The sequence below is a fragment of the Nyctibius grandis genome, chromosome 4 (assembly GCF_013368605.1).
Source record: "Nyctibius grandis isolate bNycGra1 chromosome 4, bNycGra1.pri, whole genome shotgun sequence".
Lineage (NCBI taxonomy): Eukaryota > Metazoa > Chordata > Aves > Nyctibiiformes > Nyctibiidae > Nyctibius > Nyctibius grandis.
The window spans coordinates 53,851,957-53,865,558 of record NC_090661.1 but is presented as its reverse complement, the minus strand read 5'-3'; the positions used below and the strand labels follow the sequence as shown (position 1 = coordinate 53,865,558).

The following is a 13,602-nucleotide window of genomic DNA, read 5'->3' as shown; positions in this document are numbered from 1 at the left end:
AATGTCAGGATGGAGGACAGCGTAGACTCCGTTGCTTAACTGCCTTTTTTAGCTTGTATTTCCCCAGAATAAATCCAAGCTATTGTTTCAGGCTAGTTAAAACCTTAGGCAAAACTTCTTTATATGCCACTTAATGCCTAGGTAATAGCTTAAATTACTTTTGGTAATGTTTGTTAGAAATACTTTGTTTTTTTAAATTATTGCAGGTTAAAAATAAAAATTAATGGGAAATTACTTTGTTTTTTTCTTTTTTTTTTTTTTTCGATTCTCCTTTCTCACCAAACATTTGCAGCTTCTCAAGGAATTTCACAATTATCTGTAAATTGCAAACACAAGCTTCCCAGGGAATTTCCCTGAGTCAAAAAATTTTCCATTCAAGTTTCCAAGACAAAATGTTCCCTCTTCCTAGGGAAAGCAAGAGCACCCACACTGGCAGAGCTACTGCTATTCCTTTATTTTGAAAAAAAAATTTAAAACCAACCAAAAAGCAACAAAACACTCCAAAATGTGACACTAACAAACCTTACCTACTTCATCATGAGCAGATTGTAAAATATCTGTTCTCCTTCTGCTATTAATACCACAGTTCCTTGTGCAGCTCCTCATCGTTGGGGTGTGACAAGGATGAGTTTTGTGCCTAACTTTATTTGAAGATAGAAGATTGTTATTTATTATTATTTTCACTTTAAATTTATAGGGAAATTACTAGATTATTCCTCAGACCTAACTTTCATTGTGGTGACTTTATTTCTCATGCTGGCTTTATTTTTGCTTATTTTTTCCTTCCTTGAAGCAGCCATTCAAGCAGTGGTTAAATAAACCAAACATAAGTAACATGCAGCGTAGATGCCAAAGCATGAGTAAAATTATATAGTTACATTTTCTGTGAATGGTTATTTTTGCTTAGGTAAAGGAACTGGTAGGTACTTCCTTTTATAAATTTTTAATTTTATATTCTTAATGTTCTTGCTTATTACTGGCATGATTAGCTTAACAAACCCCAGATCATCCTTGTTGCATTGCGTTCCCCATCCCACCTGTAACAGGCAGGGTGAGTTATCCTTGGGAATTGAAGGAATTCTTTAGTAACTAAAGGACAAAAATATCGATTGTGCTTTTTTGCAAAAATCAGAGGGCTGCATTTGTCTTAACTTCAGATCTGCTGTTGATACTGACAAAGTGCTCTTTCTGCTGGCAGTTCATGACTCACATTTACTCTGGTCCTTTGCATAGAATTATGTTGTGAAATACCTTTGTAAGAGCTGCTATCAATAGGGCAACCGACTTGTTGTTGACTCCTAACTCAGTAACCCCTGATAGAATCTCATCACACAGCAAGTGAGCACCACTTACTTTTCATAAGCTTGTTCATCCTCCTGTCTGCTGGTATGTAGTGGTTATAAGTAACCGTTCGACTGCCTGTAGCTAAGAGTTCTGACTGTCCTGAATTTCCCTTTGAAATTATGTTACTTATACAGTAAAAAAGAGTATTTTTTTTTAGCAAACCTGGAACCTGTCAAAATCCAAACCCAAGTTACCTGTACTGCTTTCTTCATATCTTTTAGCTGAATGTTTCCAATTACATACCAAAAGTGTCACCTATGGGTATACAATATCTGTCATGCAGAAGGATCAGAGATAGATAAGGTGACATTTAAACTCCACATAGGTTTGCTTTGTTCATCAAAGGAATATAGCTGTTTCTGGTGTGGAATACAGTAAGTATTTTTCAGCAAAACTTTTTGCCATTTTGCAAACAGAATGTGATTACCTATCTTTTTTAAAAAAAAAAAAAAAAAACAGTAGAGAAATTTAAGGAAGATACATCTGCCCTTGGTAAAATGACTGAGACTTACTTTTGTCTTATCCTGAGGAACACCCCTCTGAAAGGCAGAAGCATTAACACTGTGCAAAGGAAATTATTTCCTTACTGGCTGGAGATCCAGCTGCTGTGAGTCCCATCTGGCTCCTGATGACATTAGCAGCAAAACTCTATCGATTAACAGTGGGAATGGAGTCCGTCTTTCCAAAGTCCAAATTTACCTCTGCAGTGCTTGAGGGTTGTGCCATTGTGCTATGGCCAAATTGAAATATTTTAAGAAGAATCTGTGCATGGTACTTCTAGCTGTATAACTATGGTTGAGATCCCTCAAGCAAATAAAATAGTCCATGTCAATAGGATTAAAAGCTTTAGGAACTGTCCCATGGACTTTCCTGAAAGAGCAAGGCACTGCTTTAAAACATGTGAAAATACTTCAGTTTCTGGAAATTTTGAAATAAAGTTCTGAACAAAAATTGGGGAAAAAATGAAGTATTGCTTTAAATAAATTTCCCCTTGCTGTTATAATAAGCACAGAATTCTTAAATAGCTTTTCTTCCCCTCTGTAATTTAAAAATAATCCAAACATCAGAGCAAGCACTTGTTTTAAAAAGTCTATTATTGTTTCAGTAATAAAGTTAGAGTTCCAGCCAGAACTGTGAGCAAAAATAGATTCCGCTGGCCAAAATCTGTCCCCTGAAACCCAGGGGAGTTCTGTCCACTGATGATCTAGATTGAGCTAAGTGAATCACCGATTCATTTCTTAGTGAGCGTGTGGCTGTATAGAATGTCTCAGAAGCATGTGCGGAATGTGAATGGTTTAGACATCAGTTTATTCAACTTCTATTAATCTACTAATATCAATTATAAGTAATTCTTCGTATCTTGTGTTTGAGCTACTGCGTATCAAGATGCAAATCAGATTAATTTACTTCCAGGGTACATACATGACTTTCGACTTTGTGAATATCCTAAAACACTCTGCCTGTACAACTCATTTTCATTTCTGTGAATATCCTTTGCTGATTCTCTCCTTGACCTGCTTTCTCTTCCTTTTTTATTTCCCCAAGCAGAACTGGTTGGAAATCTTTCAAAATGTAAGTGAAAATCAAAGATTTTTCTGAGATGCAAATGCTATCCATTTCCTGACCAGTTCCACCATAGATGCCTTTCTTCTGAAGTGTATTAGTATTTCCTTTCCTCCCATTTTTTTAAGTGATTTCTTTTTTGCACCTTTCTGTGGACTTCTGTTTTTCTTTGTCATCACCCCTATGTGCAGTCCCTCCCTGTGGGATGCTAACCCCATAGTAGCACACCTTCCCCCAGGACATTGCTTCTGAAATCCCCGGGTCTTTCATTCTATTTTTATGCTGTTTTGAAAGGATTGGGATCTGGAGTAAGTCCCATGGGCAGAGCTTTTGGATCCAAATTATAGCCCCTTTATGTAAAAGCAAACACTAGAGACTCAAGAGCAGAGTGAATCAGGGATGTCTTTTTGGCACATGGTCACTCTGCTCCATGGAACTGTAGCGTTCCTTTTATTGGTAGTCTCCCAGTACAAACTAACAAGTAGGAGTAGATCTGATAACAAGAAAATGGGCTTCTTGATTTAAATCTCATCTGTTAAAAGCCTTGTTCATTAATAACCTAGTCAGTAGGAATCCCATTTGAGGTCCCACCTATTCTGTCCTGTGTTTGTTTCCTTGGAGGAAGAATTTACTACTATTATTTAATCGAAAATTAGTAGCATGTGATTTTTATTGAGCCACATTGCTCTGACTATTAGCTGCCTAGTAAAATCAAATAACTTTAATTTTATGCTAATTTATGATAATTTTTAACATCTTTAAATGTAAATTTACCCTAAAAATGAAGAATCTGTCACTTAAAATGCATCCCGTGCTTCCTCGTAATGACTGATCTTAAGGAGTTGGTTATAAATTCACCTTACAACTAGTTTAGTATGGATGATTTCTTCTTTTAAGCATTTGGCATCGTCTAATGACAACCCCTGCAGTGGCAAACCATCACAGAGTAAATGCAGGTGGCTTGCTGCACAATCATGAATGACATTGCATTTAGTTATTAATAATTGAAGGAGCTTTGTGTATTCCTTCTGGGTTCTGTATATAATTTATGGATCATAAAGCTACTTGAAAATCTAGGGGAAATAATTTTGTTGAGCAAAAGAGGTTGGCAAGGGGCTTTCTTTGCTAATGACTGGGCCTTCTATTATATACATTTCTTTGAAAATACTGTAAATAAGAACATTTGGAATGACTGATTAATTTGCTGCCTTCTAGCATTGTCCTGTCACTGGTTCACAAAAGCCTGTTTCTTATTTCAACAAGCTCTACAGACAAGAGCATTTAGATGAACAGGAACTGCAGAATTACATACCACTTCTGCATTTTCCACCTTTCAGCCTTACCTTTCAGAAATGGATAATACTCTGCTGTTTCTTCTGTAAAGAAACCAGACGTGAGGTTCATTCCCTGAAAGCTAAAGCACTTTCCCATTTTTTAAGTAGAAGAGCAGTAATACTCTGGACTTGCCACTGTGCCATTCCTCTTAAGAAATATCTCTGTTCAACGTGTGCATTTAAGAGAAGGTTTTAATCCAACATGGCTGTGAGTGTGCAGAAGCACTCTAGTGATAGCATGAAGATGGCAAGAGTAGATTTTAAAGCAGTTTATCATGTGATAGTTTAAACAGTCTTGCTTGGTTGTTTTTTTCTAACTGATAGAGAGGTTCAAGGCTGGTGAACTGGCAGATGATGATGCCTTTACTCAATGAGCATCCTCCTCCTTTTTTTCAGCAGGAATTAAGCACTGCACAGGGTCAGTCCCTTCTTTAACAGACTGGCAAACAGTGTATTCTGTATTGTAAAGTCAGTGGCAATGCTCTAATACTTCCCAGTGCAGAAAGGAAAACTGTTAGTTTTTAAATATAGTGTGCTGCAGTAGTTCTCACAGCACCGAGTGCCATAAAACCAAAGGGGAAAATCACAAGTTCTAGAGCAAAACCAGATATTTTTTTTCTACTGTTTGTTTTTAAACATGTTTTAGTGTTTTGTTGGCAGCTACTGGCTTAAGATTGTATTGCTTTTAAGATTATTCATAAACTGATCACAATCAGAAATGTGACTGGACCTGGGTTTTATACTTAGTTGCTCCTTCTGTTGGAAAGAGTGCTAAATGGAAGCTGTGCTACTTCCAGGTGAAACATCTCCTACCCTTGAAATGCTAGAGCTGGAAAAGAGTCTTTGAGGGGAGGCAGGGAAGTACTCCAGAAAGCTAGTGTCTCTTCCCCATGTTTTTGGTAGTATCATTTTATATGGAAAAGGGGAGAGGAAATTCATGCAACTCATCAGAGTTTATTTAATATCCAGTAGATAAAATAATGAGGTTTTTTTTCTTTTTAGTTTTTTTGGAAGTGTAAACTATTAGTTGACGTAAATCAGGACTGTTCAGACATCATTTATTTGCAACCGTCCCCTACTTGGTCCTGCCTCTTATGCTGTTACGTGTCTTTTGGCTTGTTTTATGTGTGGAGTCCAATCCACAAGCAATTTGAGTCAGGCTTTGAAACCAGCTTGCATGGACATTGCTTTGATAGTCGTAATTTTAGATTATATGTCAGTTGGCTTTATCATCTTTTGCACTGAAGCAGGATCACATCTCTCTGGCTCCTAAGACTGCTTCGATTTGTTTTTACAGGAATGGAATAACAAACTGCCGGATGCGGACAGAAAGCGAACAGTCCTGTGGCTCTCCAGTTGTTAGCGGTGACCCAAAGGAGGACCACAACTACAGCAGTGCCAAATCTTCCAACCACAGGAGCACATCACCTGCTAGTGACTCCGTTTCCTCTTCCTCTGCTGACGACCAGTATGAATTTGCAACTAAAGGTAGCCAAGACAGCAGTGAAGGAAGTGAAGTTAGCTTCCAGAGCCATGAGAGCCATAGTGAAACAGAAGAGGAGGAGAAAAAGCAAAATCGGAAGGAGACCAAGGATTCTTTAGCTGACAGTGGGTATGCATCCCAGCACAAGAAAAGGCAACATTTAATGAAGGCGAAAAAAGTACCAAGTGACACACTGCCTCTTAAAAAGAGACGTACAGAAAAGCCCCCTGAGAGTGACGATGAGGAGATGAAAGAAGCAGCAGGATCGCTCCTGCATTTAGCAGGAATTCGATCCTGTTTGAACAACATCACCAATCGGACGGCAAAGGGGCAGAAAGAGCAAAAGGAAACCACAAAAAATTAGAACAAATCAATGATTTGTTTGAACTTACAAAGTTTTGTTTCAGCACGTCAGGTGAATTCTAATGATTTGTGGCAATATCAGAAATTTTTTCCTTTTTTTGTTTTTCTTTCTATTTGGTTTTGTTTTGTTTTGGGTTGTTTTTTTTTTTCTTTTGGACCCTTAAGATTTTTATTTTTAAAGGAGATTGAAGCCATAGAACTCATACTGACACTCAGCTAATTTACAAAAGTTTTTCATTACCTGAAGACAAAAAGTTAACAACAAAAAAAAAAAGCCAAAATCGCCATTGCTTTCTCCAGCTTGTCAAAAATGCATGGTGAATATGCAGTGACATCAACCTTAATGTGATGGGAGTAAAATTGGGCACTTGGAAATCACTCTTATACTAGAAGAGCTGTGCATAATTTAGTAATCATTCAGGCGTGGCCCTTAAGAATATTTTTTAATGGCCTTACGATTGGGTTAGAAGTGAATGTGAATAAAGAGATTTGGGGGAAAGAGGAGGCGCGTACTTCTCAACACCAACCCAAGAACCATCTAGTGGCACTTGGATGCGTTGTGCCGTAGAAGTCTTTGGACAGCCACTGGTGGCAACTGCGCAAACCGTAATGCACTTCTAGTGCTTCACGTACGATATGTGGCTCATAATGTGAAGACTGATAACTTTAAGTTTGGGGAAATTTGAACTATGTATGCAATGGGTTTCAGTGAAATAACGAGAAGAAATGGGAGGGAGGGGTCACTGGTAGTAGCATCATTAATCATTGAATTCTGTCTTCTGTATTAAATTAAGAGAATGTTCAAAAAGCCATAAGCCCGAAGATTGGCACTGCGTGCAAAAAATAATAGTAATAGGGAAAAACAAGCTATGTCTTCTAAACTGCCTGAGTGAAAAGCAATCAAGTCTAAGAAATTACAGTAGATATTAAAGAAGGAAATACATCAGAATCTTTTTCTGTGGATCAAGTCCTTGATCTAACTGGGGAAACAAAGCTACAAAACCTGCCATTAGTAGCATTCTGTATTTAAAAATAAAAGGAAAGCATATTGGTGAACAGTAAAATTCAGAAGTTCAACAAAAGAGCTCCTACACTGCCCTCAGAAGTGAGCGTGCAGTTACCGTCAGTCAGGATTCATCTGTTCAAAAATGGCAACAGATTTCCAGATTCAGCCAGCGTAGCCAGCAGAAGAAATTTGATCCACACTGCATGGATTCTTTTTGGGAGGGGGGGAATAAAAAAAGCAAACAATTTTTTTTTATTCAAAGATGACAAAGTTCTTGTAAGGTAAATAATGTATTTAGCATGAAGCATGAATTATTTTCATATAAATATAGAAAATAGAGAAAAAGGCTATGCCTCTAATTTTTAAGCCCTTAGGCTTAGAGTTTGTTTCTTTGGGTTTTTATTTTTTTCTTTTGTTTTTTGTTTTGGTTCTTTTTTGATGTTGTTGGGGTTTTTTTGAAGCAGGTGTTTAAGGTTTAACCTTCTTCAGGGACAAACACTGACTGTTGGGGAACTTACTCTGCAATATTAAAAAATAAAATCTTCATGCTCTGGTAGGGCTTGGATGGTTGAATTATACTGCCTTGTCTGCACATTCAGCCCCCCTCTCCCTACTTCTGTTTAAAAAAAAAAAGAAAAAAAAAAAAAAAGTGTGTCCTTTCTTCGTCTGTACATGTGTAACATGACGCAATAATCTGAGGGCAAATTTAGTAGTGAGTGTGTATGACAGAATCAAGAGAATAATGGGAGGTTAATTGAGGAAAACTCTCTGATTTGATTCAGGAATAAGTAGACAAGAAAATAGCTTTGCTAATTTGCCATGAGAAAATGAAGTTAGTAAAGAGCCTTACTGAGGTGTCAGAGAAAAAACAGTGTTAGAGAGAGTGTGACTGAGGTATAGTGCTGCTCTCCTGGTAACGACGACTGTTCTATTGGAGATCCCTACAGCAGGGGGAAGCTGTGAAAGAAGTAAGACAGTCTCTCTCACGTGGTTCATGAATTTGGCATGAAAAGTTCTACACTTAGAATATCCTAGAGGCAAGAAGAAAATCCCAGGAACCAACCACTTAACAAAATGGTCTGTTTCTTAAAAAGAATATAGGTTTATATTTATCCCTAGCAGCAGTTTCACCAAGACAGATCTAGTTTAGGAGGAGTGAGTTAGAGAAGGGTTTGAATTCCAGCTCAGTGGAGTGAACTAAACGTGGCGTTTGGAGATGCCCGTGGTGTGTGTTTGGTTAGGAAGTGGAAGGACTGAAGGGTGGGCTGGCCCGGACCTGCTCCTGTGCTCTGGAGGCATTTTGTCATGTAAAGAACAGGGCTGCACTGGGAGCAGCACAGCAAAACGGTGCCTCTCCCCCCATCCCAGCCAGCGTGTCCTGGGATCCAGGAGCTGCCTGACAGCTGCCAGAGCCCAGCACAACTGCCAGCTGTGCAGATAAGGAAGGAGAGAGCCAAGGATGGGGCAAGGAATAGCTCTGCGCTCCCCTCAGTTTGCTGGGGCCAACACATGCAGGGTTGATTCCCAGCCTTAGTTACTAAGTCAGGAGTACGTGGATACTAACTTTTGTTGGCTGCCTGCAGCCCTTAAGATAAAGTTGGGGAAAACAGGAAGGACCAGTGCCATGGCCAGGTAGCACAGAGATGAATGAGCCATCGCTTTTGCCTTGTGTGATTGGGCTGGGATAGTCGGCTTCTTCCCAGACCCATGCTCCCTGCAGCCAGGGTCCGCAGGCAGTGAACCACAAAACCCCTGCACAAGAAAACTTGGTCCTTCATCTTTTTACGGACTTTGGGGAGAGTCATTTGAAATATAAAATACTACAGTATCAGTTTGCCACCACCTTTGCTCATTAATGCATAATTGTACCAGCTTGGGAGCGGTTTAATATTTATCAAAAAAGCAACATTGAAAAGTCAAATTTAGTGGCAGAAAATACACTCAAAGCATGGCTCAGCCGTTTCTGTCCTCCAGAGAAAGCAATGCGGTTGTGTGCTGGTGGCCAGATTCTGTCCACAGTCACAACGTTCATTCCAGAGCAGCTTCACTGATGGCAGTGTGTCAACGCAAGTGAGATCAGTATCTGCTGAACAACAAGTACCATTCATTAACGTGGACTCTTGGTGGCTAAATATGTAATTACCACTAGTATTACGCACCTTAGAAAACAGTCATTTTGCATAAATATCTAATTAGAAAGGTTATCTTTATATATATATATATATAATCTATCTAAGACTTCAACAACTCCTTTATATACTTGCTGGTAAACCTAAAATGTTGGCAAGCATCTGTTTTCATGTAAAATATGTTGCTCCTAGTCTGATCTGCGAAGGAGGTATTACTTCAGTAGGAGTTCACAAAGTTGTGTTCAGGAACCAGCAGTTTGGCTGAGGGCTAATGCCGTCAACGGATTATTTCTGGAGTTTAAAAACAACTTGTCCTTACTGACCCTTACTCTGACTATTGATGAGAAGTACATAACTTGGATTTGTATAAAATATTTAGGAGTCACCTTTTAAAACATTTAATGCTTGGCTGACAATGGCAGCTTTGTCAGAACTAGTTCTACTTTATCAGAGAAGTTCTCTTTAATAAGAATTGAGACCGATTTCTTTTCCAACAGATACAATGTCAGCTTTTCAATCCAGTTGTCTCTACTTTGACTGAATCATGCCAAAACGGAGTGGTAGTTGCACTGTATTACGAACTCTCTCTTGCCAGACATGAGGTGGTTTGGTTTTGCTTGTTTCTTTGCTTACTAAGCCATTTTGGGGTGAGAAGTTGTTGAATCTCTAATTTCCCTTTTTCCTCACTCTATCAGTATTGCCAAATTAGCGTTTCTCCGAGCCAGGTGGGAGCTAGGGGAATCCCGGTAGGTCAGCAGGCATTGAGTGGCGAGTTTCACATAGGCGTGAATTGTCAGGGTCGCTGGACTTTGTGATGGGTTCCTTTGGAATATGCCTTTTGCAGCAAGAAGCTCTTGCAGGCCAGAGCTAATGCCACAAGCAGATTTCATCGGCGTCTGCAGGGAAACGAAATCTGCCAGTCATGCTTGCGTTCTGCAAGCAGCTGGATGTCCTACTGCATCTTGATGCAGATTTTGCCTGCATTTGAAAACTCAAGTGCAGGTCTTGAACAGCTTTAATGTATCACCCCATAGCTGTTTCTCAAAGCAGTCTTGAGTCTGATCTTCTCCTGGCAAAACCAGCAGTAGTTCTACCGAGGTCACAGGGTTTTACAGCTGGAAAGCCTGATGTGGGAGCGAGGAGGTGTGCCGTGTAGGACTAGAGAACTGTCCTGCGACTGTGTTCTCTTCTCTTCTCTCTGGCAATTCCATTGAGGTCTGTATCCTGGCTCTTCTCTTACCTTAGCGGGAGAAGGGAATCCCACAGGCGAGTCATCGGCTCCCAGTGTTCAACTGAATTACTGTCTGCCTTTGGAAAAGATACAGAGAAACTCGGGGGCTGCATTCTTCACTGGAGTGAGGTAGAGTTACATCGACAGACCTTGAAATCCTAAATTGTGCACCAAATGGCACCAGGGATAAAACGACCAAAACAACACTTGGTCCCGTGTGCTTGGTAGCCGCAATTGATTTTCACTGAGATTTTGGCTCCCAGATCGTCTAAAGATGTAGCCAGGCACAATCTGAGGTTTTCTAGAACCTGGAGGTGTCTAATCTCCTTTGCAGTCAGTGGAGCTATAGGCACCCAAGCGCTCCTGGAAATCTTTACCGTTTCACTATTATTATTATTATTACCATTTTTCCTTGAATCTCGCCTGAGACATTTTTGAAAACATTACTCTCCCATGCTCCAGGATCAGAATAAAACTACAGAGCGAATGCATTTCCAGTTTCAGATGCAATGCAGTTTACTTCACTTCATGGAGAATGCAAACCTGGCGGCTTCAGGTACGTCACTCCTGCCTGAACAGCTCCTTGGCATACTTTGCAGGAAATCTTTTGAAACATTTTCTTGACTTTGCCACCAAAAGAGCATTTGAACCATACATCCTCCTGATTGTAACAGATTATCAGTGTTGACCGTCTGACCAGTTAAGTTTTAGTAGTGTTCTTCACAGCCCTCCAGTAATATATCAAACACTGTTATGCACATAATGCAGCACTGTGATCTAATTTAAATAATACTTTTTTATTATTTATACTACTCTATGTAATATACATCAACACTTTGCTATATAACCTAAGTGATAACCCTCTTCTTAGTTATCTGCCAAACTTTGAATTTCTGTTTGGTTTCTATTGCAGTTAGCACAGTTGCCAAGTTGTAATGATGTCTCTTTTCCTTTGAAATGGGATGTGTAAGTCAAACTATACATTTTGTGTGTTTCTGTTTTGAGCTGGAGTTTATAAGGATTTACACACAACATTTGGTGTTCTGTATAAATCTGCATACATTTGTGAATTCATCTGTTAATCCCCTTTTATTTAGAAAGTATTAATTGATGGTGGTTTATTAGGGGTTTATATTTTTGCATTTTTGTTTTTCGTGCTGGTTATTCTTGAATTAAGCAGAGACTTGTCAGCTGGGTTGCTTTATCTTTGATCATGTACATGACCTTATAATTCTTCCACAGTTCAGCAAACAAGTGCTAGCTTCATTGACCAAAAAAAAAAAAAAAAGTCTCAACCTAATGTGTCTATGGTGCTGTATTTTGCTGGTGTACATTTAAAACCAGAAATGACTTAAAGGTCACTTTTGAGTTATTCTAATAAGTAGCCTTTCATTTGGGGAGTTTGGGGTTTGTTTTGTTTTAGCATTGAAACAAGGTATATTTATCTGAAGCTATGTAATGGTTTTTCTACTGTATCACATTTCCTTTTGCAAAGAGGGGGAAATCGACCTGATGTACCATCCTTTCACAGTCCGTGGAAGGGGGTTTTGTTTCGCTTTTTTATCTTCATTTGATTTTGTTGGGCTTTGGATCAGGCCAGCAGTTATGAGAGCTCATCAGCTGAGGGTTTAAGGGATAAATGACCACTTGTGCTGGCCCTCAGTGCTAGAAGGGATTTTGCTGGATGCTAAAATTACATGCTGGATTCTGGGATGGCTGATCGTCTAGAAATGGGATTCTTTTTTATTTGTTTACTCTGGCCTGAAATCCCAAGACTTTCTTTTTTCGTTCAGATGACATTGAACTCGAGTACATTTTTAAGTTGCTAGAGCATTGTACATTTCCTGAGTATGTGGGTGGGACAACAACTGAAAGTCATACCTGTATTTGATAACCAGTTCCATGCCTGCATCATTCACACTCACTACTTAAAACTGCCATGATGTAAATGTTGGGGGAATGATTTGTGTGTGTATGAAAAGCATTATGGACTTGTACATTTTTTTTATACTCTGATCTGTAATTTCTGAAATATTTTGTTTTACAGAAAAAAAGTGATAAAGCAATCAAAAGACCAAGAGATTTAGTATCAATGCTTAAGGGTCACAGGACCTTAACTGGCCAATAAGTTAATTTAGTGCAGTGATAAGCCAATTTTTTTTCCTGTACTTGGCGTCTGAAACTGCCAATTTCATCAATATTAAAATACGAACTGTGATGGGGAATGAACAGTGATGTTAAGTTGTATTTGTGTTTACCTAAATGAGCAGTCCGAAGGCAAGTGCAATCAGCTGATCTTTAGGAAATATGAAAATGTTGATTTAGAGGCATACTTGCATTTTACATTTTCTTGATGTGTAATCATATTGCCAAAGACAAACTATTTCATCAATTATTATTGTAAATAACACTTTCCCAAAACCTACCATAAAGTTTCTGTGATGTATTGTCTTCCAGTTGCAATAAAAATTACTGAGTTGCATCAATTGAACAATTGTAGTCGTGTGAGTATTGGCTTCAGAATATACCCAGATATTGAGGAGGAACAACAGCGATTTTTTTACAAATTACTTCCTTCATTATTAAATAGTTTTAGTCCCCGTGGGACGTTACCTGTATCTTTACTGCAGTAGATACCAGCTCATGTTAATTTGCTGCCATGTGCAAATGGCTAAACATACTAAATTGCTGTTCAGTTAGGCCTGACCTTCTGTTCCCACCAATCTTGCAGCCTGGAAACAAAGCTGATTTCACTGGGAATTGTACCTTCTTTTTGAAATTAGCAACAATTAGAAGAGTTTCAGTAACAAGACATGTCTAATGATATATATATAACATCCTGAAAAACATTGCTTTCTAATCTTTGCATCAACCCTCCCCGGGCTTTATTCTGGTTTCTGCAGCACCAGAACTCTTTAATTCTTTTGCCACGTTACTCCTTTGCCTTGCGGCCTGAAGGGACTGTTTGCAGGAGTATATCCTGTAAAGCCGAGAGCTTCAAAGCTAGTTCAAGCCTAAACTGGCTCGATCCATAACCACCTAGGAGGTATCTTGCTCTTCAAATACCTGGAACCTCCCCTGGTCACCTTGGGCTGCTACAGGAATCAGTAATGCTCTTTGTTCACCAGTGCTAAAAATGTGCCCATTTG

General features: G+C 39.0%; 1 protein-coding gene across 1 annotated transcript in view; it reads left to right on the top strand.

The window, feature by feature from the left end:
- Window positions 1-12,947, top strand: part of FOXN3 (forkhead box N3) — a 146,117-nt gene extending 133,170 nt beyond the window's left edge. The window contains 1 exon segment of the mRNA XM_068398244.1: window positions 5,539-12,947. Within this exon segment, the coding sequence (XP_068254345.1) occupies window positions 5,539-6,088 (550 nt within the window). The 3' untranslated portion in view covers window positions 6,089-12,947.
- The last annotated feature ends 655 nt before the right edge of the window (window positions 12,948-13,602 follow it).